At 49.2% G+C, this 27,630-nt stretch overlaps 1 protein-coding gene across 1 annotated transcript in view; it reads left to right on the top strand.

Annotated features, from left to right (window-relative positions):
- Positions 1-27,630, top strand: part of Inpp5a (inositol polyphosphate-5-phosphatase A) — a 202,630-nt gene that overhangs the window by 154,294 nt on the left and 20,706 nt on the right. Inside the window, exons 9-11 of the mRNA XM_028869475.2 lie at positions 6,076-6,160; positions 24,907-25,002; positions 25,094-25,168. Of these exons, the coding sequence (XP_028725308.1) occupies positions 6,076-6,160; positions 24,907-25,002; positions 25,094-25,168 (256 nt within the window). The remainder of the gene's footprint in view (positions 1-6,075; positions 6,161-24,906; positions 25,003-25,093; positions 25,169-27,630) is intronic.

Raw genomic sequence — 27,630 nt, 5'->3', positions numbered from 1 at the left:
TTTCCACGTTCCACACATGAGCCTGTAGTTTCACTTGCCCACATAGACACACCTTAGCATCTTGTGAATTCACTTCCTCCTGTGGTGCTCTTATGCTGGGCTCAACTTTGGCTTATTCCACATTCTTTGGCCTGTGGGTGCCATAGACTCCCAAGATGCTTCATCATAACCTCTGAGCAGCTGCGAACACCTGCTAAGTGGTTTCTGACCACAGGAAAAGCCTAAGTGCCCTTCCCAGCTCAGAGCTTGAGGTGGTTTGTGCACATTCATTCTAGAAGAGATAGAACCCTTGAAAGTGAAGATGTAGTCAAATGTATTTGCCTCAAGAAATTAGTACTGATGAATGCAAGTTAACTCTCCTTCATGTTTTTTTCATGAATCCTTCAAAGCCATCCCTCTCTGTAGAGGTAGATTCTTGCTGTGAAGCTGGATGTACATGTCTGCAACCTGTGCACATAAACACACCAGTGATGTGTCTGTGATATGTACAGTAGCACATGCCTGAGTGGGTCAAGCCTTCTGAAGTATGTATGTCATTCATGTGTGTATAGGCGTTCATGACAATGAAAAGTTCAGATCATCTGTAATGTTCATTCCCATTAAGAGAAGTGGAAGTGGGGGATAGTGGGAGGGGAAACTGTGGTTGGTATGTAAAATGAAAAAAAAATTAAATTAATTAAAAATAAAAGGATGTGTAAGTAGCCAGGCAGTGGTGGCACACACATTTAATCCCAGCACTCAGGAGGCAGAGGCAGGTGGATCTCTGAGTTTGAAGCTAGCTTGGTCTATAGAGTGAGTTCCAAGATAGCCAGGAATACAACACAGTGAAAACTCTGTCTCAAAAAAACAAAAACAAAAAAGAAAGAAAAGAGAGGTGGAGAAGTGTAAGTAAAGGAAGCATGGTGTGTGTCTGTAACTCCTGTACTTGGGAGGCAGAGATAGGTGTTCTAGGCCAAGCTATTCTTTATAACAAGACTCCCCAAACTAGAAAACAGTCAGCAACAGAAAAAACACTAGTAAACTTCATTCACCCAGGAGTCTTTATTGTTATTGATATTGGATTTCCTAATGTACACGAGTATTCCGCGATGAGCATGTGGAGGACATGGAGTCAGTTCTCTCCTTTCACTTTTATGTGGGTCCCGAGTATCAAACTCAGGTCTCCAGGCTTGTACAGCAAGCACCCTCTCCCCCCGAGCCATCTCACCACCTCTGTCCTGTGCATTCTCATGGGAGATATTTGGGCTTAAAGACAAGATAGTAAATGTTCAGACGTACAAAGGGTTTCTGTCCAGGATGTGATAACGTTTGTTCTTTCAGCCATCCCTGCAGCTACACAAGCTAGAGGTTTGCTCCGGTTTGGTTCTCCTCTAAAATACAGAGTTGGGAAAAAGAGGAAAGACACGAAGGAAGAGTAGAGGCAGGAAGAGGTACATGTATATGGCTCAGTGCCATAGGCACAGCACTCTCTTGGAAGAGAGGCCCAGGCCCATCTTCAAAGAGCCCAACACTCTGTCCAGGCCATGGGAGTCTCACAGCGGTACTGGCCCCAAGCTGCCTGCTTCAAGTGTCTGACCCCATCCATCCCCCAAGAGGAGGGCAGGCTGGCCACAGTCAGGGAGGATAGTCCAGGGCTCCACAAACGAAAGTGAGATGTTGGAAACCGGTTGAACTGTGGAGATAGAGCAGGTAATAAGACAGGCAACAACCTTTTGAGTGTAGGGGAGAATGAGGCAAGAAGGGCCCGGGGTGGGCAGCAGGCCTCTGGTTCCTGCATGTGGTCAGAATGGCTCTCTGCTTTCTCTAGACTCCTAGTAGAACCTGGTACCCATCACACAGCACCTGTGTGTCCCTGGTAGAAGCATTGGTGTCCTCACCAATTGCATCCTTCCTCACACCCTAAGTCAGCATCGTGATATGAATTAGTGGTTTTGTTGTTGTTTTGTGTCTTCTGAAATATTTTGATTTATTTCATACCTCTGTCCCCTACAGTCCCTTCCTCCAACCCCTACCATACCCCTTCCCACCTTCGTCTTCATGTCCTTTACTAAATATATCTCCCGAAGTCCAGTTAGTGCTGCCTGCATGCACGTGGGTGTGGGGTCGTCCACTGGAGCATGGGCACCCTGTCGGGGCCACACTTCTAAGAAAATTCACTCTCCCTTCCCCACCAGCGATCAGCTACCCGTGGCTCTTTAGCTGGGTGTGGTAGCGCCACCTCCATCTGCACCGAACTGTTGGGTGGCTTAATCTTGTGCTGGTCCCCAGCCGTTGTGAGTTCCTGGGTCTAACAGATGTGTCATGTCCAGAAGACGGCATTTTACAGCACTGTTCCCCATCCTCCAGATCTTAATTCTTTCCAGCTTCCCTTCTACACTGTTCCCAAGCTTTGATGGGCAGGGGTGGTGTTGGTGTTGATAAAGATGTTCCGTTGAAGGCTGAGCACTCAACGGTTACTTATCCTCAGCTCTTGGACTAGCCTTGAGTCTCTGTGTTCATCACTGCCCCCTGCAGAAAGTCTCTGGCCAAGGCTGAGAGCAGCACAGTCTGTGGGTGTAAACATCTCTAATCAAAAGGCAGTTTGATAACATGGACATTTAGCAAAACAACAGTAGAAGGGTCCCCTAGGGCTTAAGACCTCCGCAGCCTTGGACTTTTCACCAGGGTTACAGCATCAGACATGAATTTCCCCTGGAGAGCACCCTCAGATCCCATCAGAAACTAGTTGGTCATGGACTGGTTAGGAGGGGAAAAGTTGATTATTCCCAGAATAGTCATGCCACTATTACACCCCCAGGCATATCTTGCCGGTATAATAGTAGCATTTTGTATTGTAACAAATCAGGGTCCAGCACTGGATAAGACCACACTATCTTTTCTCCCCCAGCAACCTGCATCTACCTTCGGGGCACTGTAAAACATGGTAGATCTTCCTGGTCATTTGCAGATTGATTTCTCTATGTCCTACAACAGTGGTTCTCAGCCTTCCTAATGCTGCAACCCTTTAATACAGTTCCTCGTGTTGTGGTGACCCCCATCCAGATAATTGTTTTTTTTTTTTTTGGTACTTCATAACTGTAGTTTTGCTACTGTTATGAATTATAATGTAAATGTCTGTGGTTTCTGATGGTCTTAAGTGACCCCTATGAAAGGGTTGTTCGACCTTCAAAGGGTTCACAACTCACAAGTTGAGAACCCCTGTCCTGTAACCAGTGCAAACTCAGTCTTACCATGTAGTTAAGGTGGATGACCAAGAGCATAGATAATAGTCTGTATTGTTTGGGGGGCCTCCGAGTCTCTCTGACGAATAAGTTATAGAGCGGTATCCTATGCTTAGCACTGAGATTTTCATTTAGTTCATGTTTTCTTGGAGCACCATTGTCCACCTATTAGGGTACCACTATTTAAACTTCTTTTTAAATTATTATTATACTTTTAAATTAGCTTACGAAGCAGTGAGTTTCTAGTTTGGGTTAGCCTACCCCTCCTCCTTTCTACATCACTGCTCTCCATCCTCCATCAAACCTTTAACTTTAGTGTTCTCTCCCTCTCTTGGAATATCACGTGTGTTTGCTGACTCTTCTCCGCATTAAGACTTCTCCCCTTGTTCTTCCTGCTGAGAGACAAACGGGGTCCTGTCGGGATGGGTCCCACTCCCCTCACTACTCCAAGCAGTGCTGGCACCCACTGGGTGAGCAGGAAGAAGAAGGGCAGAAGGGGCAAAGCTGAGCACAGCCTGTGACCCAGCCAGACTCAGCCCTCGCCGCTGTGAACGGGCTTCACCCCTCAGCCACCTTCCCTCACAGCAACCTTTTTAAAAGTAGATAAGCTGCCGGCCGTTTGCATTGCTGTTAAGATGCGACTTTCTCTGTAAATTAATATTTAAATTAAATGCAATTCCAACTAGAGGGAAGACAGATTTTTTTTTTCATGGAATTTGGCCGGAGGATACAACAAATTTTACATAAGAGGAATATGAAAAAGCTAAAGGAATTTTTAAAAGAATGTCAATAAAACTTTGTTATTAAAAGTCATATGAACCAAAGGTATATAGGAATAGATGTTTATTTTTAAATCTATGGAAAAGAGTAGGTGGTCTCCCACTGTTTCCCTAGGCTGACCCGTGTGCTCTGTGATGTGAGGCAGCTTGCACAGGAAGTGGTGGACTATTTCATGACAGACCAGTCAGCCTTGTAGGAAAGTCAGAGCAGAGACTGTACTTCTCAGACCATCCCACACAGCACTGGGAAGGACACAGCCCAGGGAGTCTGGGTCAGGCTGTGTGAGTGGAAAGAAGGAGCAGCAACAGGCCGCAGGAGGGAAGCCCACAGCGATAGCCAAGCACAGGGCCCCACAGACATAACAACGAAAGAACAGAGTCCCATTCCAGTAGAGAAGACTTCTTCCCAGCCTGGGCCACTGGGCAGAGTTCTCCAGCCCCACAGGATGCCTGGCCCACAGAACTCTCCACATTCCTCTCCGGGGTAACTGATTTCCTCTCGGTGACTTCCTTCTGTCAGCCCAGGGTTTGGACACCCTTTATACTTTCACTGTGTAAGCAGTGTAGCCCACGTCACAACAATTCCACATACGAGACGGCTCTTCCTAATGAGCAGGTGCTTCATTGGCTGCTACTTTCCAGGTTTCTTTTGCAACCTGAGTTCAGCTCTAGGTACCCGACCCCACCCCAAGGCTACACTCCCTGGTGGTAGTCATTGATGCTGACAGCAGCACATCTGTAACAGGGTAGCAATAACCAGGCCACAGCAAGACACATTGGGCTAGCCACTGACACTTGAGTCAGTGTGACTGAGAAAGTCTGTCTGATTTCTGCCCAATAATCAAGTTTCTCTCTTTCCCCTTCTTTCTCCTCTTCCTTCTCCCCACTCCTCCTCCTCTCTTTCATGTGTGTTGTGTGTATCACATATTTATGCATGGATGTGACTGTGAGCACACATGTTTAAGGCAGAGCAAGGTGTTGAGTGTCTTCCTCTGTCATTGTCTACCTTACTGCCTGGAGACAGAGTTTCTCCTGGTCATTTAGGCATGGCTGGCTGGCCAGGGAGCAAGCTCTCAGGGTGTATCTGCCTGTCTTTACCCTCTCCATCTCAACACACAGCCACATGGGGCTTTTTAAGTCGATGCTGGGCATTCAAACTCAGGTCATCATGTTTGTGGAGCAAGCAAGCGAGCCATCTCCACAGTGCGTCCAGATTACTTTATTTTAAACATGAGCCCGTCTCTTTTCTACCTTGGACCTTGTCACAGCAGGTAGCATAGATAAGGCTGGAGTGGCCAGTGAATTCTGGAATAACAGCTGCTGTCCTCTGCCTCTGAACAGAAGGCACACTTTTGTTCTGATGGTGTCTGGTTAGCGAAGCTGTGCTATAAGTGACCCTCGCTTCACTTTCAAATCAGAAACAAGGACCACTTACCCTGCCTCCGGAGCAGGAGAGCTGTTCCACGTGGCAGTTGAGAAACTCGGCTCCTCTGTAAGGGAAGCTGCTGTGTGTCCATCTGCCAAATGTTTGTGTGTTTATATCTCGATGGGAACAATTCTTCATAAAGTGATTGTGATTGGTAGAGAATTTGTAGAGAGGTCCTTCAGCAAAGCAGCATGATCCCCATTGTGACTTGGAAGCATCTGGGTGGAATGTGATTGCAGAGTAAGAATGAGCTCATGATGTAAAAGGAGGGTAACTGTGGGCAGTGGAGGCAGTGTCCTCCTGTGGGCACAGAGTCCCACATGCAGACATAAGCATACCTGTTTCCTGGGACAAGCTCTCCACTTCCCCTTTCTTCTGAATGCTCTTCTCACTCAAGTGTCTGTCTAGTCCTGCTTGCACTGCTGATTTCCACATCCTCCTGGCCAGCCAATGAGGACACTTAAGTGCTGTTTGTTGCAGTGTGCTTGATGGTAGCCTTTGCACTAGATTTAGGAGTGCAAGAAACAATCACCATAAGGTCTTTATAGCAGGAAGCATTTGGGGAGCATGGAGGAGCAGCTGGCCCAGGCCAGTTAGGCTGGCCAGCATTGCGGCATCAGGTGACCACTGTCTCCTTTTCTCTTCCCAGAATCATCGACCAGCGATTTGAGAAAGTTTCCTACTTTGTCTTTGGTGATTTCAACTTCCGCCTGGATTCCAAATCTGTTGTAGAGGTAGGTAAGCATGGGTTGCCTCCTCAGTCTAGGCATTGAGTTCCCTTGTGGCAGAACCAATTGTGGCAAAGAAATGCTGTTTAGGCCACTTCCATGTTAGCATTTTCATAGTTTATGGTTTTTTTGGTTTTTAAGTAAATTTTTGCCGGGTGGGGAGAGAGGGGTCTGTGCAGCTGTTCAGCCAGTCAGACATCACTGGCTTTAAGAATAGGCATCCTGGCCAAGCGGTGGTGGCGCATGCCTTTAATTCCAGCACTCGGAAGGCAGAGGCAGGTGGATCTCTGTGAGTTCAAGGACAGCCTGGTCTACAACTCTGGTTTCAGGACAACCAGGGCTAAACAGAGGAACCCTGTCTCGAAAAACCAATCAGAATAGGCGTCCCTGCATCCTGCAGGCTCAGTGTCCCTTAAGAAAAAAGCCTGGGGAACCCACTGTGTGTTGCTGCTCGATACCTGCAGAGCTGGAGACGGTTGAGCTCTGGGCTGTTTCCCCCTGGGATTTCCACTGCTTAATCCTCATCAAACACCAGGAAACTGGTTGTTCTTCTTGATTTAATCAATTGAGGCTCTCTTGGTTTGGGGAACTCTAAAGCTATGCTGACTACTATGGGAACTCTAGGCTGGGTGCCAGGGTCCTGGAATCCCTAGAGTGACTGCAGCTGGCAAACTTTGGTGCCAAGACAAGTGATGTGACCGCTGAGGTTGGAAGGAAACTATGTGGCTAGGGTGTGCTGCCAAGGGAAGCAAGTCCTATGATGTTGGCTTAAGGGCTAGATCTCTCTATAGTGAGGTCCATGCCTGTCACCAGATGCGTGCTGGCATCCTGAGCCTGGGACAGGTAACTGAGTGTCTGGCTTCTTGCTGCCGTTCTCTCCTGGTTCTTATATGATTAGGATGTACTACCTTCTCTGGTGGCAGAAAACTGGAGGTGCAAAAATGAGACACTTACCCCTTCCACCTTCCATACCACCCTGCCTAGGATCTCTCAAGCATGTGGCAACACTACGTAGTCCGCATGCAGGGGCCCAGTAAGAACAGCATGAAGTCATGCAGTACTTCATATTACTATCTTTGCATTAGTAGTCTTAGTTCCAAATCTTGTCACACATTAATCTTCCATCCTCAGTAGAAAATTATTTTTTAAAGAGAGCTGAGCAGGTGTCTCCCTTTGGTTGATAGAAATGAGTGATGTGCCATTAAAATCCTTCTGTATTTAATTAAGCTGCAGGTACCTCATCAGGGCAGGCCCACAGGGTGCGTTTTGAACTTTGTAGTACAAGGGGTCTCTCTAGATGCCCAGTGGGTGCAGGGGTCTCCCCTGGATTTTCAATGGGTAGTGGGAAGGGGGATCCTGGGTGTTCAATGGCTCCTGGTAGCAGTACATCATTTTTTCTTTTATTCTTCTCTCATACATTACATCCTGACTGCATTTCTCCCCTCTTTCACTCTTCCCAGTCCCCTCTCCCTCAAAAACCTCCCCTCTCCCCCTGATCCACTCCTCCTTTATTTCCCTTTAGAGAAAGGGCAGGTGTCTGAGGGATATCAACCAAACACAGGGCTATATCAAACATAGCAAGTTACAATAAAACCAGACACAAACCTTCATATCCAGGCTGGACAAGGCAACCCATTAGGAGGAAAAGGGTCCCAAGAGCAGGCAAAAGAGTAAGAGACATCCCTCACTCCCACTGTTAGGAGTCCCACAAGAACACTGAGCTACACAACCATAACAAATATGCAGAGGACCTAGCTCAGATCCATACAGGGTCTATGACTGTCACTTCAGTCTCCTTGAAGTAGCAGTGTATCTAAACCCAGCCATGAAGGAGGAAGGAATACCGAGGAGCAGGTGCAGTTTCTAAAACAGTCAGATTAAAGACTCATTTCCCATACCTCCACTTTCTTGTTCCCAAGCTTCTGAGTAGAGTTGCCAGCTTACTGCTGGAGGCCAGCAGTTCTGCTGCACACAGTGGTTTCCCTGCCTCCCCAGAGGCTTCCACTTGGAGCATAGTGGCCATTTTGAAAGTAAAGGACTCTTAGAAGGCCAAAGCTGGTCAACCTAGAGCTGTCTGTGGTTGGGAAAAGGTCAGAGAATCTTTTTCACAGTAGACTTTTCTTTCTGGGTGGAACGCAGGCTATAAGAAAAAGCAGCCCATCTGGACAGACTCAGAATGGCTGATGAGCACTCTCTGAATCTGCCCTTCAGGATGTGTTTCTGTGGGAGGACAGTTTGGTTGTGTGGGTGAGTGGACATGTGGATATTCCATACCGCAGGTCTGTATGCAGAGTCAGGAAGGAGCTCACCAGGGCCGTTAGCTTCATTGCCTGCCCTTTGCCTCCTTATGGCACCTGGGCAAGGGTTGGGCAGCTTCAGTTATCATAAACCCAAGGAAGCTAGTAAGTGCCCAGGGGTTCATCAGCCTGACCTGTACCATATAGCTTCCTATTAGCTTCCAGCCAGAGCTGTGTTGGCTGCTTTGCTGAGCTGGAGGCAGGGATACTGGGGAGGCCAAGTGATGATGGAGCTGGAACAGGCACCAAAGAGTGGTGGGTGGGAGACGCCTGTCTTCCAGCTACCGCTCCTTTGCTGTGGGTCACACCATGATGAGGACTGGAGAATGGGACTGTGGGACTTAGAGAAAGCACCAGGAGATCTCACCTAACTGCGTAGTCCCCTTTCCTCAAGCTATGAATGGTTTGTGTCTCATGGTTGTTGGCTGCCTCTGTGAATAGTCAGGCAACCCACAGAAATCAGTGTTGCCTCCTGGTCTGTCAGAGAACTGTTGGCCTTTATGGTAATCTGCTAAGTGTTAGGTGTGTCTGGAGCACTGGCCTAGCTGCACTGGCCTCATGGAAGGTGAGTTTTTGTCACCTGATGGCAGATTGATGCATCTGCAAAGCCACCCAGGTCTCCTGCAGTCCTCACTGTTTGAAGAGAGGTTTTCCAAGAGGAGGGGTGGCTTTTGGGACAGGACTCTCTCTAAGTTTCTTACATGAAGTTCCTACTTCACTGGAACTGTCACTGAACACAGCCTGCTGTTAACCCCTTTTAACTGGACATTGTCCCCATTCATGCCTGAGCAGATGGTGTTGACTAATGCAGCTACATTGCCTGTACTATCCCTTCCAGGGTGCATGGCCTTGAGAATCAGGCAGCCAAGGAGCCAGAGTTCAAGTCTCATTTTTCCCAGGTTTTACAGAGCCAAGTAGTTGGGCTACCCAGTGGCAGATCTGGATGAAGTTGTAGCACAAATTCAAGGACCTTTGTATTTGAGAAAATGTCCTATGGACTTGCTATCATGTTGCACTGGAATTCAGCCTCCTTGCCCGTGAATAAAATGTCTATATTCATCTTGGAAACACAGTTCTGAGATGTCCACAACACAGGGTCTCCAGCTAAGCCCCAACTTTCTTTACAGTGCTTCATCTGTGGCATTATCCCACTCCAGATGGGGCAGCACTGTGTGTGATCTGCTGTACAGACTCCCACAGAAGGGACAGGCAGTGTCTCCAGGCACAGGGAGAGGCCCCAAGAGTGTAGAGGAGGAGTCTCTCCAGCCATAAGCAAGGTACCTGCAGTGGCAGGTCTCTTAAACACACCGTCTTTGTGCCGCCTCCCTCCAGGTATTAGACGACACATAGTACCAGGGCTATAGACACTGTACTTCACTATGGGCTCTGGGCCTTGCCTGAGGAGGGACCACTGCAGCCACTTGTCATCTATTGTGCGGTGCTTTCCTAATGCACAGCTTGGCCTGCATTTCCACATGGGGGCTTCTGGCATTGGTGTGCTGTGGTCATCTCAGCTTTGCTGGGCTTCTATGAACAGCACCCTCTACAGTTTTCTTCTCAAAGCCACTGGGATGGGACAGCATGACCTACATTGCTGTAACATCCCCAAGGAAGCCTCCTCCTCAGGGAGGCCCCCAGAACAGGGCATTGAGATCATTGGCACAGGGCACCTGCTGACCTGGCATGCCACCCACCTGATGACTCTGGCTCTTCCCAAAATCACTAATTCTGGTGTGCGACCCTTCCCACTTTGGAGGCCTGGAGTTCCTTGTCTCTGCTATCCATCTGACACGTGCAAAGGAGTGGGAGGAGAATCAGTAGTTTTTAAACTGGATTATTTGCTCAGTAAGTAAATGAATATATCTTAGATCTGTGCCTTAATTCCTGGAGGGCTTTTGAGGCTCGTTAAGACCTGTGGATAGCTGCTATTCATCCAGCCAGTAAAGCTTACCTTTATATTCTGAATATACTTTATCACATAAGTAAAGCAAACAATCAAGAATGTGGGAAACGCCGGGCGGTGGTGGCGCACGCCTTTAATCCCAGCACTTGGGAGGCAGAGGCAGGTGGATCTCTGTGAGTTCGAGGCCAGCCTGGTCTACGGAGTGAGTTCCAGGAAAGGCGCAAAGCTACACAGAGAAACCGTGTCTCAAAAAACCAAAAATAAATAAATAAATAAATAAATAAATAAATAAATAAATGAAAAGAATGTGGGAAACAATGCATTAGTGTAGGTTTTAAAAGCCCATTTAGTGAAGCAAAGGTTGTAGCTCTGAGACTAAAGAGCCTGTATTCTGGTGATTTTACCATTACCAGCCCAGTGTGAAAATTCCATGGTCCCACTACCCCACTTGAGAAATCTGTCCTACCACACCTCCCAGGCTCACTGCTCTGTCTTCTGTCTTGCTCTACCACATGTGCTCCTCTGCCAGGAGCCTCCACCCCACCTAGAACTGCCCGAGAACTCACCCACAGGGACCATGCAGCCGAGCCAGGCCTGCTTCCTGGAGCACTGCCTATGGCGGCTTCTGTGGGCCTTTGCCTGGAACCCCAGTTCATGGACATGGCCGCTTGGAATGCCAAGCCCTTCCTTCCTCTCTTCACTTCTCCTCTCTGTGCTTGTTCTTCCTGGAAGGGCCTCAGATGCCTCAGTGTACATACCTGCAGACCAGCCGTGACCTTAGGGAAGACCCTAAGTGTTCTTAGGGATTCTGTACCCTCATTTCTGGCAGGTCACCTCCAAGTGACTTCCCTATTTCTGAAAAGCAGAGAAAAAAACAAGAAGAGTGAGAAATCAGAAGAGTCACAGACAGACACAGTCATAAGTAGAAAGGTCTGCTGCTCAGGATACAGGATGCCCTGCAGGGAGGTGTGTGTCTTCTGGAAAATCAGTCCTGGGGCTGTGGGTGGGCTGGTGCCTGAGATACCCAACACATACAGGTATTTCATCTACAGGTGGCTTACCTCCTAAAATGAAAGTGGAGATGGATCGTCAGTGCCTGGCCCAGCCTAGGCTTTTTGCTTTGTTTTCTTAGGCCACTGGGTCCCCACCCAGAACAGAGCCCCCTCAGTTCTCCTGCCATCCTGGACAGGCGAGGAGATCCCAGTCTTGCAGGGAATAGGGCCCATTTGATAGCCCTGCCCCTTGGGGTCTCACACCATCACACTGGCTGGCAAGATTCATCAGAGGTTAATTAAATCTATCTCCAAAACAATGAAAGGCCAATGAGCTAAGCCCAATCTCAGTAAATTAAATGCATTAAATGCAGCCATTGTTCATCCTGCAGGGAGGGCGGGCTCAGGCTCCGGGGTGCCTCAGGAAGGGACCAGCCTCTAGGCTCTGGGGGCTCTTGGAGCACAGTAGAGACCTGCTTGTCACTTGCAGTGAGGGAGGAGTGTGGGGATGGGATGGGTGGCCTGTGAAAGAGGCTCTGTGTGTAGAGCTGTGAGGCATTGCTCCCAGGAAGAGCAGCTTCTTATGTTTCAAATGCAAATTAATGCAAACATGCTTGCAGAGCAGAACTGAAAAGATGATACTGTGATCAAATTTGGCACCGCTTAAGCCATAATTAAAACATACACAAATTAAACACGATTATCCTGCCGTGTAACAGGACCACGCGCCATTACTCTAATTAATAATGCAGTCTCCAGCACAGTCCTGCTGCTGGGATTGCTTGGAGGGTATGTTTTATGCCTTGCACAGTGGCAACTGGCAGCTGGGGTGTTCAGCTGGCCATGGTGACGCAGAGTGACAGCAGTGCCATCCGCGCCTGTCTCTGCATGGCCTGGGCTCACCACACCTGCTTTCCATCACCTCCCCATCAGTAGTGGTGATAGATGCATTTTTGGAAGCTGGTTGTCTTTGAAAATCCTGTTGCCAGTTGCTGACAGCTACACGCTCAGATGCCAGCTGTACCTGTTTTAGAGCAGGGCCCAGCGAAGGCACCACGGTCTCAGCAGATGCCTTCCTCAGCAGAGGGACTCCTGGGACACAGTGCAGAGTGGCACTGAGGTGGTCTCAGTGTTGGGTATGCCAGCTCTGATGAGCACTTTGAGAGGATCCGCAGTGATCCACAAAGTGATGAAGACCATACAACCGTAAGACAGCTCAGCTCAGGCTCCCTGGTGTCCAGATACTACTAGTATCCAGGGGCTCCCAAAAGTCAGCCAGTGAGGTAATATTGCACCTGCTCATTACTTTTGATGGCTCCACAGGACCCCCTCAGCCCCTTACACTAGCCAGTGAACTATTTTTGTGTGGGGTCCAGCTGAAGTGGTCATTGGGTCCTTGTTCGACCAAACCCTCTGCTGTGCCCCTGTGCGCACAGCCTACACGTACTGTGAACATGTTTCAGACCATAGCAAGAGGGACTTAGGCCTAGGCATCAACCAGCATATCCCCAGGGGCTCAGTGAACAGGGGCAGTTGTGGCAGCCATGTCCACCCTGCTGTGTGTGGACAGCTATGTGAATTGAGTCCTGTTCCTCAGCGTTTCAATGACTGGCCTTGGCCTTACCCTGGTAAGCCTTAGCAGCCCTTTGTGATATGAAGCTTTGCCTGTGTTGTGAAGAGTGAGCATTAAAACTTGGGCTTCATGTGATGTGGGCACTGCTGTGTCAGAGTCCAGTAGAGTTCCCATGAGCCCCTCAGGGTCTGCTTCACCTGGCTAGCAGCCCTTAGAATTCTATCTTAAGTCAAGAGTGCAGGCAGATCTGCACTGCGGCGCTCACCAGTGCCTGTAACACTTTGCACACTCATGTTAGTCCCCCGCAGTAAGTCGTAGTAGCAGCCCTTCTAACTTTCTCACCAGGGCTCCCACAGGGTCAAGGGGACATTTCATTCCTCCTTTGCCTGCAGGAGACTGGGCCTTCAGGTGGCAGGAAGCCTAGGTCCTGGGGCCTCAAATAGGGTGTACACAAAGTACCACCCAATTTGACGGCTTCAGAAAAGTAATGGCAGTAACATAATTAATTCCTAATTAAAATTGTTGTATTTTTAATGACTTCAGAAGGAGACCTAGTTGGTCCATTTCTGAATAGGGGTGGTCATATCAGCTGTATTGCAGTAAGTTATAACAACAGTTTGGATTTTATATTCAGAGTATTTACTTCTGCAAAGATCAATTTGCATACCTTAATTAGCCAGTGTTTCCTCTGTTTTTCTATTCCAAGACCCTATTAGAGGAGCTAGGTCTTTGGACTCACTGCTCAAGGATTTGTCTGGCTGCATACTTACGGCCTGTCCCAGCTCTAAGAGTTTGAGGGGACTCTGCTCTGCTTTCTCTCCATCCTTCCCCACCTCATGATCCTAGGGACATCCTGAAGGGGTCCTGCTGCAGGTGTACCTCCGGCCACAATAGAGCATGATCCACAGGGGCAGCGCAGTCTTGTGAGACACTTCTGGTCCCTGGATGTGGGTGCCTGCTACATGTGAGCCCCAGCTTGTGCCCATACTCCTATAAAAGTAGGTCCTGTCCTACCTTGGTGGGACAAACAAGTCACTCAAGCTCATTAGTGCCATGTCCACCTTTGTCCAGCTGCTGCAGGGCAAGCCATCTCAGGAGAGGAAATGACAGGGTCGTTATGATACTCTGTTTCATTTCATATGAACAGTTGACAGTGTCCAGCAAGGGGAAAGACAGAAAATGGGCCTCTGCGACTGTTGATTGACAGTTCTCCAAACAGCATCCACGGCTGATGCACTTGTGGGATGTGAATTTTGCACAGTGGACGTGAACTTTGCCCTTATGCCCCACCCTGTGACTACAGTGCTAGCCAGCCAGCAGGTGTTTCCTCTGCCATCATTGGTAGCTTCTTCTGATCTCCAAGATCACGGTGAGGCTCTTCACCTGGAACTCATTTGTTTGGATAGTCAGAGGAGATGAACTGGGGTGATGGATGGGGCCTGCCTGAAGGAAGCTTCAGTGGCCAGACCTGCTTTGCTCTCAGGCCTCCTGTGTCACATGAAGCCCCATTCCAAAACACTCAAGAAATCATGTAAAATCCTGCCCTCAGTTTCCGCTGAGTCAGTCTGAACTTCTGGCCTCACCGAGGGTGGACTGGTCAGCCGCCACAGTCCCGTAGCCACCGATCTACAGCCTGTTCTAAGTGAGGCTGTGCTGCTGTGCCTCCCTGCCCAGGGAAGCACACATGAGCTAGTTAGGCTAGCTCTAGGACACTCAGGTTTGGGATCAGTGAGGATGTTTTATGTGCTGTGCCCTACTGGGCACCTGAGAGGCCGCAGATGTGACATAGTGGCTGTAATGCTGATGTGAGTATCTGTAGTTCCTATAGCCTGGCCACAGACAACTTCCCTATGGGACAAGGCACCCACTGACCCCCATCTAGACTTCAAGAGAGATGACAGACTGGAAGGGCTGGACATCCAGAAGCTGAGTGTGTCTATGTGCATGCCCAAGGTATGCAAGGTTGGCAGGGTGAATTCAGTACTTTTTGATTATACTATTAAGTCACAAGTTTTTATCAGACACAATTAGACCTGATGTGGTATTATCCTTGCCAGCTCCATGGTGGCTTTTTGCCTCTATAAGGATGGCAGTGGCTTCTCCACATGGTTTCCTGTGGATCCAGGACCCTGGTTTCCACCACAAAGGGCATAGAACAGGAGTCAAGATGAGCATCTCTTATGTGTGTGCTGACTTCTGACTGGGGTGCAGTTAATGTCTGAGAATTTGTCTAGATACTATTTTCATATGCTGAATGCTTCCATCTTAGAGCTGTCACTTGAGTGACTTGCCAGTTGGCCTTATTGTCCACTCCATTATATGATTTGAAATAATGTTCATAGACACCAGTTATCAAGGAATGGTTAGACAATGCTTATTTGTGTTTTAAAATTCAAGTGGCTGTCATAGGACAGTGACAGACTGTGAGGGCTATCACATTTTAACATTTAAATCCCTGGTGCCTGTTTCACAGTGGCCTGCATTTAAACCTAAGGATTTCATCCACTGTTTTATTGGTGAGGCAAGTGTGTTCTGGATCCAAGATGTCTGGCTTGTGCGGGTTACAGTGTCTAAGCACCCTGCATCAACAGCAGTAGTGGGGGCCTTTTTGTTAGCATCGCCTGGAAATATTCCCAGGAAAACATTCTATTAATTCAACAGCATATTATGTAGTAGAACCCAAATTTATATTAATGTTCAGTATTCTAAGATACTATTTTTAACCTACATAATGATTATTCTCTGGGTCAGTTCTTCATTTTAGAGACATCAAAATGTGAGCTTAGTGGTAAGGATTGTCCTTTGATATGCTTCAAGGGACATCTGTGGGAACTGCCAGCGTGGCTAGGAGCACTTGCTGGGAGTCCTTCCCTCTTCAGTAGAGCCTTGGGCTGGCTGGGAGCTCACTGCACTCGGTCCCTTTCGCTCTACTGTCATCTCTGCCGTGGGAAGGTTGTTCGGGGAGCCTTACGTCTGTGCATTTGCTTGACGGGAGTTTAGCTAAAAGCCCTGGATGGGAAGAGAAAGACTGAGTTAGGATGGGTGTCTTCTGCACTGTCTGTGACCACCATTCCAGTCAGGAGCCTGTCCTAGGCTCACATGCTCTTGTCAAGGTGTCGGCTCTACATACAAGATGGGCCTCCTTGGCACAAGCAGTTTCTTGCCACATACCAGCTGCTATCTGTCTGGCTGCCTAGACCAGGGCAGGCTCATCCCATGGACTTCAGTTGCCCAAGCCAGAAGGGGTTCACTTGTTCAGGAGACTTCAAAGCCCATCATACCCAGAAGTGTCCCAGAGTGAAAGCAGAGCCTTCATTGTTAGTGGCCTGTGTCCTTCTGGCCGTGTCCTCTGACCTGGTGGGCCCCTGTGCAGAGGCTGTGCGGTCAGAGAGAGTCACAGTCACCTGCAGAGCAGCAGAGGCTAGGAAGGCAGGTGATCTCTGCAAGCTCAGGTTTCCTGGAGAAGCTTGTCCTCATGTCAATGAGCACCTGCACATGTCTGCCCGTGTGTGTCCCACAGCCATGAGTGTCACTATTCGTTAGTGACACTGATGGATTTGCGTGCTGATGAGATGGGATACAGCCACCATATTTGTAGCTGAATATGGATGCTGAAGGGGTCTTGTGAGTGATGGCATGTGTGGACAGAGTCAGAGGAGCCTCACTGGGCACACGCACTTCTGTGTCCCTGCTTCCAGCCCCACTCTGTGCCAGCACCATGGAAGAGCAGTTGGCCCAGGGACTGGACTTTCTTCAGCATCCCTGCCCCATTCACAGCACAGTGGGAGGTAGCACAGCCATTGTAGCCCCACTCCCAGCCTTACCCCTCTTAGTCTGGAATGCTGCCCCTCAGTAGCGAAATGTACTTCAGTTGTCTCAAACCAGAGTTTCTACATCAAGTTTTCCTGTCTTGAGTGATCACTGTTGTTGGAAGTCTTAGTGTAGATCAAATGCCACTAAACTGGAAAGCTATGAAGCAAAATTCATCTTGGAAAGAGAACAGACTGTGGTGTGGAACACACAGCTCAGATGGATGTGAGGGCCCAGTACAGCCCATCACTAAAACTTGCAACGTTGGTCTGGCCCCATAGGGGTCCAGTAACATGCTGCTGGGACTGCCTTCCCTCCTCGCTACTGAAGACATTGTTTTAAGGCTCATTTCTTTTTAAAACATCAGCTTTCAGACATTCCGAGGAACATCTGTGTGTGGCTGAAGTTTGGCCGGCCACAGCCACCCCTCCCTCCTTTGTCCCCAGGCCTTTGTTCCTGATTTCACGCTATCAGAGGGTCTGCATGTTTTCTTGCATGAAGTTGTCAGAGGAATAATGGCTCAGGAACAGGGTCATGTTTAGAGGATGGGCATGAAAAATTGATAAGCTCTGTCTCTAAGCCCACCCAGCAGCTGATGCCCGAAACAAGCAAAGGCAGGCCCACGGGAGGAGCAAGCCCCCCACACTCTACCTGGAGTGGATCCGTGCTGAGCTCCACTCCTTCCTCCCGGCAACCCCACTTCCTTCCTTCCCTTATCCTCCCACAGGCACATGCAAAGCTTGTGAGTGCCAGGTCGTCCCTGTGCCTGTGAGTCAGGCACCCTTTTCAAGAGCAGGAGGTCACTTAACTGCTTTCCCTGTGCAGACAGACCTCTACTGGTTACAGTGCAGAACCAGTCATCCCACCATGTGACACCTTTACCCACGGAGGAGCCTCTGGAACTTGGTGCGACCATCCTAGAGCCTTGGATGAGGATTGCAGGGAGCTAGCCCGAGGCTGCCAACAGATGGATATCTCCACCACTGTGGGAACCAGGGCTGCCTGGTTTTTAGTGGCGCAGACCGTGACTGAGTAGGGACAAAGCGGAAGTGCCCAACAAGGTTTTACTTAGGGGAAGCTGCCGGTCTTGGTCACCTGGTGCCCAGCTGGCTAGACGGGCTTCCACAGAGGTAGAGTTGCGGCTTTCCTGCTGCCTGTGCTCTAGGCTGTCTCCACACAGAGTGCTGGCGAGGTGAGGTCTTAAAGCACAGACAGCTGGGGCTGCTCCTCCAGGAGAGGATCCACACCAATCTTGTGACTTAAAAGACCAGGGGACGTCACAGCTTCAAGGAGTCGGCTTGCTTTGCATTTTCAGTTTGAAGGTGGTTTTACCACTGAGGAGTTACTTGTTCTTTGTGTGTGGCCCTCAAGTCTAGGAACCAGCCGGGTCAGGTCTGACTGCTGTGTCTCCACTCTTGGCTTGGCAGCTTTGCTGGTTGGGCAGAGCAGCGAGAGAGCCCTAGAATCATTGGTTCTGCTTGCTTATCGAGTGTGCATTGAAGGGCCTGGTCTCCTGGGTTCTGCAAATGGAGTTGCAGGCATGGTTCCCTTCAGGTTTCACTTGGGGTGGAAGGGATGCCTAATCCTCTTGGGGGTGGTTTAACTTCTATCTTGCCCTGAAATGGCTCCCCTTGCTGCCTGTGATGTCTGTTAGTGGTGGTACTGCTTTGTGATTAACTCTTGACCCCCCTACTCCCATCCCACAAGCCCCCTTGAAGGAAAGAAAAAAAAAAGTGAGGCCAGGAGGCTCTGGGTTTTTAAACAGCCTGGGACATCTGGCCTCTGGTTTTCATCTGCTGACTAAAGTCAGGATTAAACCTTGCCCCCACAGCTTTGTGCAGCTACTGGTGAGTGACAGGCTACCTTAGACAATGGAGGCGTCAACCCCTCCCAGAGCACAGTCCTGGGCTGGACAATGGAGTGTTTGGTGGCTTTGCAAGGTCCGGAGCTGTCCACCAATCTGCCCATGTCCCCCCTGGGACAAATTCTAAGCGATGCTGTGCTCTAGCCAGAGGCCAGGCAAGCAGGCCCAGTGAGGAGTTGATGCTGGCTGTGTTCCTCCTCCCAGATATCCAGAGGCTCTTGGAGAACTGCAGGTGCTGATGCTGGCCAGCCTGTGCTCGAGCCCTTGCTGAGGACTAGGGCCTCTGTCCCCTCAAAGAGCTGCTCACCTGCCCTGGCCTGATCACCCCTGGGATGCCTCCTCCCTCTGCAGAGATGCCAGGGGAACCCTGGATGTCACCAAGAGATAGGCACCCATCCTTGGGGCATTCATCCATCTAGCTACCAGCAGATATCCTGGTCTGAGTAACAAACAAGTATAATATAGCCATTATGGAGTATGGTGACTCACGCCTTTAATCGCAGCGCTTGGGAGGCAGAAGCAGGTGGACCTCTGTGAGTTTGAGGCCAGCCTGGTCTACTGGAACCTCTGTGAGTTCCAGGACTATGTAGAGAGACCCTGTCTCAAAATAAATAAACAAACAAAAACTTTTAATGGTCAGCATGCACTGGGCCTTCACAGGTTCATATGGGTTCCAGTGTTGAGGGAGAAATTGGACATGAGCTCCTGTCATTAACCAAGAAGCTATTTCCAATAGACAATCACTCGCAAAGGAAAAAAATTCTCTCCAATGGAGTCTCACCGAGTATATAGACCACACTCAAGGGTAGGCCTCAATCCCAGCACTATGTGTTTTTGTAGATTTCTTTTTGTCTCATATTGCTTTGTTTGATTATTTATCTCACTGGTCTTTTGTTTTGGATATTATGTTTTCCAATTTTATGTTTTTATGGGTGTTTGTGTTTCTCATTCCTTTTCATTGTTTTTATTCTGATTTGTTTGCTTTTTAAATTTTCCTGTTTGTTTTCTAAAGAGAGAGAGAAAGAAGGCATGGAGTTGGATGGGTATGGAGGTAAAGGATCTGAGAGGAAATGGGGGAGGAAACCATGACCAGAATATAGTGTATGAATCTTCAATAAAAAAAAAAAAAAAGTAATGAAGCACCAGGGGAGAATCTGGGGTCAGACAGAAATGGATATTCCTGGCCCCACTGTTTCTGGAGGCGTCTTCTGGGGCTCTGAATCCTGTTCCTGTGAGCCTAGTGCGTGTGCTCGCTCGCGCTCTCTCTCTCTCTCCTTCTCTCTCTCTCTGTTTTTCTCTCTGTTTCTCTCTCTCTTTAATTTTTAAATTTTTTTATATCCTGACATCAGTTTCCTTTCCTCCTAGCCCCTCCCCCCCAACCTTTCCTCTGCCCACCTCCACCCCATTCATTCTTCCATTTCTCTCCCGAAAAGGACAGGCCTCCATGGATATCAACAAAACATGGCACATCAAATTGCAATGAGACTAGACACCTCCCCTCATATGAAGGCTGGACAAGGCAACCCAGTATGAGTAAAAGGGTCCCAAAAACAGAGCCTGTCACTCTTGTCTGGGTGCTTCCTCTACAGAATTATTTATCACTATCGGTGCTAGCCTGGCATAAAGTGGCATGGCCAGAGTGCAGACAGATACCTGAAGCTCCTTTAGACGTCCAGGGCCCCCAAAGCTGGCTCCTCACCATGGAGAGTCCTTCAGCAGGATCTACTACAATATGGCATTCACTATTCCTGCCTTGGAGCTTAGGCCAGAAACCCAAGTTATCCCTGAGGCTATATATCCTGCAGCCCAAACCAGGTACCCACAGAGTGAGACATGGTCCCAGCTGCAGATGAAGGTTAAGATTCAGGAGGGTCTCATCAGCCCTTAGGGATGGGACAATGGCAAAAGGCACTGCTCCATGCTCTGCTGAGGAATGACTTTAATACGGGTACATTTACTGTATGTCTGGGTGAATGAAATAGGCAATTTCGAGGCACGTTTGGATTTTCTCTCCCTCTGAGGAGTGAGAAGACCCTTGGTTCCAGCTGTTGTGTACACCCTGTTTCTATTCTGGCCTCTCCTGAGCCACAGGGATGGGCCCCACATCTGTGCTCCACCCTATGGTTCTATCCATCACCTCTCAATTTAGTCCTGGTCCATCTTTCTTCCATGCTGTCTCTCTGCCGTGGCCACCCCCTTTCAATATTACTGCCCCCCTTACTCAGTTCCACTGTCTCAGCCTCAAGACAGGGTTCTCCTGTGACCCTCATTGCTTATGTAGCCACCCCCAGCTCCCTCCTTCCCAAAGGCTCCTGCAGCCCCTCTCTGTACTCTAGACTCCTGCCTAGCCCTGGCCTGCCTTTGTTCAGGCTGGGGTTTCCTTCCAAGGACCCCCATCTGCTTTGCTATAACCCCCTCTTATTTCTCCAAGAAGCCTCATTAGTTAGTTGTCTGTCACCCAGCCAGTTTCAAGGGTGCTGGGATCACTTGGCTTCCTGAAAACCCCTATAGTCTGGTAAGGAGACCCATGCAGCATGTCCAGGTGATCGATGGACACAGGACTTCAGTGCCCACTCCAGCCCTGGCACCGGAGGCCAGTAGAGAAGGACCGTGAAAGCTTGACCTAGGAGTCCCTGTCTGCCTAGCCCAGGACTATATGATCCTTTGGAAACCCAACCTGGTGGAGCCCACCATATGCCATGGCAAGGTACAGAGGAAACCTGCCCAGTGAAGGCAATTCTGGACTCTTTCAGCTGCTGACAAGCATGCACCAAGATGCTTTTTAAAGAATGTTGTTGGCTTTGGAGGCAGGCGTGCTGGATACTGCAGAGAGGCTGCAGTGTGGCTTGGTTTGTGTTTTGTAGCTGGGGAACTCCTGGAGGACAGCCTAGCCAGATGCACTCTCACTGAGCTTAGAGCTGCCTTGCCTGGATTCCATTGCTGATACAAAGTTTTTAATATCTCTTTATGTATTTCTACAATGTGCTTCAACCGCTATTATCAACAGTAGCTCCAAAACTTACAAGCGTGCTTAAAACCTCCCCAGATCACCAAAGCAGATTCAAAAATGTCCAGAGGCCATGTGAAGGTTGTCCTGGGACTAAGAAGCCATCTCCTCATGGGACAGCTGCACCCTCCCCTGCCCCTGTAAGGAGATAGTCTAGGAAGGACCTTGAGTGGGCTGGAACCTGGTTATTCTGAGGTTCGAGGCCAGCTGACTGTTACTGTCTAGCCCAGATATACCTGTGTGTCAAAAAGCGCAGGTAAGGACCAATGAGATGGCTCAGTGGGTGAGGTTGCTTAGCCACTAAGACTGATGACCTGAGTTCCATCCCAGGGACATAAGTGGTCGAAGAAGAGAACTGACAACTACAAATTGTTCTCTGGTCTCCACATGCATGTGGTGACACACACACACACACACACACACACACACACACACACACACACACACGTCAACTCTCATATGCACACACACAGGTAAATTCCATTTTAAAGATTTTTTGCAGGGGAGGCAGAGACAAGCAGAGCTCTGTGAGTTCAAGGCCAGGCCTGTTCTACATAGCCAGAGCAACATAATAGAGAGACTCTGGATGGATGGATGGATAGATAGATAGATAGATAGATAGATAGATAGATAGATAGATAGATAGATAGATAGACAGACAGAGATGTTTTTAAAGAAAGCACAGGTAAATTTTGCTTTTGCAGACAGACTCTTTCACATTACATCTGAGAGGCTTGGTCTGCTGTCAGGGCCAACAGGCTATTTGCCCTTAATAGAGTTCTGATCTCTGTGAGTAGTGTTTGTGACAGCTGAGTGGAGGGAAGGTGAACAGATTTAGTTCCTGGGATGAGTTGGCCAATGCCTACACTCACACGAGGGCATCTGATTATGGGTAGCTTTGTGCAAATCTAATGAGCTGTAAAAATTGTGTGGTTTGATAGCACAAAAAACAGCTGTCTGTCGCTGTCATCAGTGTCCTGGGCTTGGGGATGCCAGACTAGGCATCATGCTTTGGTAGCTGTCTAAGCAAGAAGAAACTAGGAAAGGCAGGTGACCATCCTTGGCACATGGTGATCCTAGCATATTCCAGGAGACAAAACAGTCCTTTGAGGGCTAAGCTAACCCTTCCAGTGCCCTGTGATGAAGCCATTGGTGGTAAAAATGGATCTTAGATGGCTTTTAAAAAATAGCATTTGGGTTATTTCTTCTCTTTTCAAAAGAGTTAAAATCCCTTCCTTAGGTTGAGCCGGAAAGGCTGGGCCTGGCAGCTTTCTGCATGAGTGGTCACGACTTCCCGGGTTTGAAAGGCCAAGAGAAGGCCGCTTTGCCTGCTGAGTCCTGATGGAGCCTTTACAACCTGTGAATGGAGAGGTTCCATGGGAAGGGATGTGGGAGAAAGGGGCGGGGTGGCTGGCTCTTGCACAGCTCTGGGGGACCTTCAAGATGTCGATCTTTTGGGAGCTGCCAGCTTGGTGAGATAAAGCAGGGTTTTTAACAGCTGAGGGCAGATGCCTTCAAGGAGACACAACCATGAATTTCCTGAACCATCTTGCAGTGGTCACAATGGCCCTCTGCCTGCCTGCCCCCACCCAGAGCCTTTCCCCCATTCATAGAAAGCAGCTTAAGCCACTTAAGCGCATTAGCATCAGGATGGGCCAAGACCTCCATGGGATGCAGGGGGCTGGGTGGCCTTGATGCCCCTGGTTGTTTGGGTACTTGTCCTAATCCTCCACAGTTCCAAGGCAGCCAGACTGATTTGTGACACAGAGTCCAAAAGCCACTTTGGGGGCTTGGCTGGGTTAGCTGATCTGTGCCCTGAATGTCAATGGCCTGGCCTGGAGTGTATTTGGGGAGTGGAGGCCTGGGCTGGAATGCTGCACATAGGGCTGGCTCCACTCACCCTCGCCCCCATCCACCTTATAGGATGGGGACTGTGTTGCTCCAGCTGCCTAGGAGCACCTGGGCTTGTTCCAATGGGTGTCTGACACCTCGGTGGGCCCCAGGCAGGAATGAGGTGCAGAGCCCTGAACTTAAGCAATTCTGCGTCTTCACAGCACAGACCTCCAAGGGATCCTGCAATATGGAGACCTTAAAAGGTCAGATACTTCTGAAACTGGTTTCCTTATAAGTAAAGCTCATTCTCTTTGTTTAAAAATAAAAATACTTTGTTTACATATGGCTCAGTTGAGGACTGTCACTAGCCCCAAGTAGTTCCTCCTATAATCCCAGTCCAGGTGACAGGCTCTTGCTTTCTCCTTGACTTGGCTGTTTATACACGTTTTGTGCAACTGTTCTGTTGGCCAAGAAAGTAGCCTCTCCCTTCATCTTCGCCATCAAGGCAAGAGGCAGTTACTTAGAACCTCCGTTTGTCTAAGAGGTGTTTTGCATTTGTCTCTAGGAATCTTGTGTTGCCTTATCACTTGTGTTGTAAGTGTCTTGTTTTCGCTCCAGCCCCCTGCAGTGTGTGTATTTGGGGCAGAGGGGAGAGGGAAGGCTGTTGTTCCTAGTGGCTCCTGTGCCTGGGAGGGGGGCAGTCCCCAACTTTGGCCTGCCTTTGGGGAGTGACCTCTTTGACCCCTTCCTGCATGTATTGAGGTTAATTCAAACAGGCATGAATTTAATTACCCACCAATGCTCTAGCTGGTTGCTTTTGGTCCAGGACCACCAAAGACAGCACAGCCAAGCATGCAACAAGAAGGCTGTGGTTGCTTCATAGCCACCATTCATTCCTTTGGTGGAACAGACAGCCTGAGCATTTGCTGATTTCATCAGGCTACTTGCCCCTTGTCACACCCGCGCTCAGTTCTCCTGACTCGTGAGCAGAGCCCAGGACTTATCTCCTGAGATTCTGACCTTTTGACCATCCACCTCTGCACCTTCTGGGTTTAGTGCCCCATGCCATGGCCCTTCTACATCTTGACAGCCATAGCCAACCCTATAGGGCTCAGGGCAGCCAGCAACAGCAAGGAGCCAGTCCCTTGAAGGGCTCAACTTGCTGCCTGGCATGGGCACTGCTAACGAAACCTTGCCTCTTGTAGAAGCATGAGCATATTGCATTTGTGTTACCCTATCAGCTACATGCAGTCAGGGCCCTGTGTAGCCTGGTGGAGGGCCTTCTGAGGAATAGCCCACAAAGACTGTCAAGCTGTTCTCCTGGAGTGCATGTGAATCCTTTGTGTCGAGGAACCCTAATCCCCTTCCATTCCCATTGGAGACATTGGGAAACCATTGATTGTGGGCTTTGGGTGATACCAACTGGGGCAATGGGTAGACAGACAGGGACTGAGCACCCTTGTCTTCTTGCAGACGCTCTGCACAAAGGCCACGATGCAGACAGTCCGGGCTGCTGATACCAATGAAGTTGTAAAGTTGATATTTCGGGAGTCAGACAATGACCGGAAGGTAAGTGGCTCATGACTAAGGGCAGCCACCAGCCACACCCGGCCTGAGGAGTGGGAGCTGGGCAGGCACTGATGCATCTCTGACCCGGCAGGTCGTGCTCCAGTTGGAAAAGAAGCTCTTCGACTACTTCAACCAGGATGTCTTCCGGGACAACAACGGCACTGCGGTGAGTTCTGCTGTAAGGTGTACGTGTGGTCACCCTGGATCCTTCCCATGAGACACTCCTTGCTCTGGAGTACCATAAACATATTTACATGTGTTTGGGCCACTCAGAGTTCGGCTTGGGCTCCAGGCTCACTTGGTAGGAGTGACTTATAGGGCTGGGGCAGGGGCAGGCTAGGCTAGGCTGCCACGATTATCGTCCTGTCAATGGGCAGCACAGTGTTCCTGTGACCTATGAGCGCAGCAATCTCCTTGTGAGAGTGGTAAGGTCCTGCCTGCTACTGTGGAAACCAGAAAGTCCATGGCCTTAGGTATGTCCATAACCAGCTGCAGCCCCCATTGGGGCAAGCAGGTAGGAGATGAGTCTTCTTGTCCTCAGGAAGTTGCCCTCAGCAGTGGTCCAAGAGTGTGAGCACATGCAGGCGCTAGGTACAGATTCAAGTACTTCAAGTCAGGTACTGTTGCATGTGTGCATAGATTTACTCTCCCTGACTTGCTGTGACCTAGCTGGATGCCTGTTTCCCCTCATAAGGTATAGAAGGATACATGTATAGTACACGGAGTGGAGCTGGGTACATCAAATGCTGATGAAGGGATGCAGTCCATCTGCATCTCTCAGACACATCAAAACCACCTGATGGTAGGCCTGCCTCCTATATCTGCAGACCCAGTTCAGGAACTTTAGGAATCTTGGGAGCTGGCTGTTAAATGCAGTGGTCACAGTGTAGTTTAGGATGCCCACAAAGTAGAGTTTATACCACAGAGATTGTCACGACACAAGTGCAGCTCCCACCCCCAGCATAGCTCCACATTGACAAGAACGTAGTCAACTGCATGCCCAGCCCTCCGTGCTGTAACCTCTCTAACAGCTATTCATCTGGCCGAGTCCAGCAATTTCTGTGACTCCCAACTCCTCCTACTAGTCATGCCCAGCAGCTACTCCTCGAGAAGCCTGAATCCATCTCCACTGCTGTGGCAGGCTTACCCTGATTATTAACCTCACTCCTGCAGCACACCCTGTTGACTTTGCACGTAACACTAACTCCACTGCTGCTGTCCACAGGAGAGCTTCCTACAGTTTCTCCCACTGTGTCCTTCAGAGCCTCGGATGGATTCCTTCCCCTTTCCTTTTCTGCTTCAGTGCCCACTGGTCTCTTCCTGCATGCTCAGTCACTCAAAGACCATAGCTACTGGTGGTTCCTGCTAGAGAGGCTTCCCTAAGGCAATAATGGTTGTGTTAGCCTGCCAAACCTGTGCAGGAACAGGCTACTTTCCAGTTCACTTCAAAAGAGTAGAGCAAGTTAGGCATGGTGGCACAGGCCTTTAATCCCAGCAGCACTCAGGAGGCAGAGTAGAACTGATGAGTTCAAGGCCAGCCAAAGCTACATAGCAATATACTATCTCAGAAGAAAAGGGAGGGAGGGAGGGAGGGAGGGAGGGAGGGAGGGAGGGAGGGAGGGAGGGAGGGAGGGAGGGAGGGAGGAGTAGAACAAGGACCTATATGAGCCTGGGCACCTAGGTGATGTACACTGGCCTCTGCTACATGGTTTCCAAGCTGAGAGAAGGCCAGGGAAAGATGTTTGGGGGCCCCCATCAGAGCTTGCTCTTTTGATCCAGAGAATTAAGGTCACTTGGGGCTTTGCACAAGGCAAGAAGCAAGTGAGGTTGGATGCAAGGGCCACAAAGGACACAGAACATTTTGGAAGAAGCAGAGAGACAGATAAGGAGACTCCAGCAGCTAAAGGGAAAACAGTTTGACTTCGGGCAGCACTGGGAAAGAGAATGGAAAAATGTGTCCTAGAGACATCCAGGGGTATGCCACTGGAGTCCAGGGCTCTAGAAGGCTGCCTCAGCATCTAACAGAGAATTTGCTGTGCCGTTGGAGTAACCAGCCTTGTTCTTCTCCGGGAGATAATCTGCATTCAGCACACACTCTCTGGCCTTTCTTTAAGGTGAAATCTGAGTGGTTATTCCTGTGCTTCCATTACTGCAGGGCTGTAGGCAGGAGAGGTGGGAATTCAAGGGCATCCTCGCTTGCATAGAGTTTAAAGCCAGCCTGGGCTACATGAGACCTTACCTCAAAGAAACAGAAGAAGAAGGGCTGGGGAGATTGTTACCATGCAAAAACAAGAAACTGAGTTCGGATCTCCAGTGTTCTTGTTTTGTTTTGTTTTGTAAGGTCAGGTGTGCTGATCTGTTATCTCAGCATTGAGAAGGCAGAAAGCGGAGGGTCTTTGGGACTCACTGGCCAGCAAGTCTAGCTGAATCAGTGAGCTCCAGGTCCAGTGACAAATGCTGTCTCAAAATGAGCTGGAGAATGACTGAAGACGACACTTCATATTGAGCCATGCCTTCCATGTATGTGCACACAGATGTGTACAAGCACCCCAGCACACACATATGTGAACACACACAAGAATATTTTTAAAGAAGAGGAAAAGAATAAGTAGAAGGAAAAATTGCACT

This window comes from Peromyscus leucopus, chromosome 1 (genome assembly GCF_004664715.2).
Source record: "Peromyscus leucopus breed LL Stock chromosome 1, UCI_PerLeu_2.1, whole genome shotgun sequence".
Classification (NCBI taxonomy): Eukaryota; Metazoa; Chordata; class Mammalia; order Rodentia; family Cricetidae; genus Peromyscus; species Peromyscus leucopus.
This window is presented reverse-complemented; position numbering and strand designations above follow the sequence as displayed.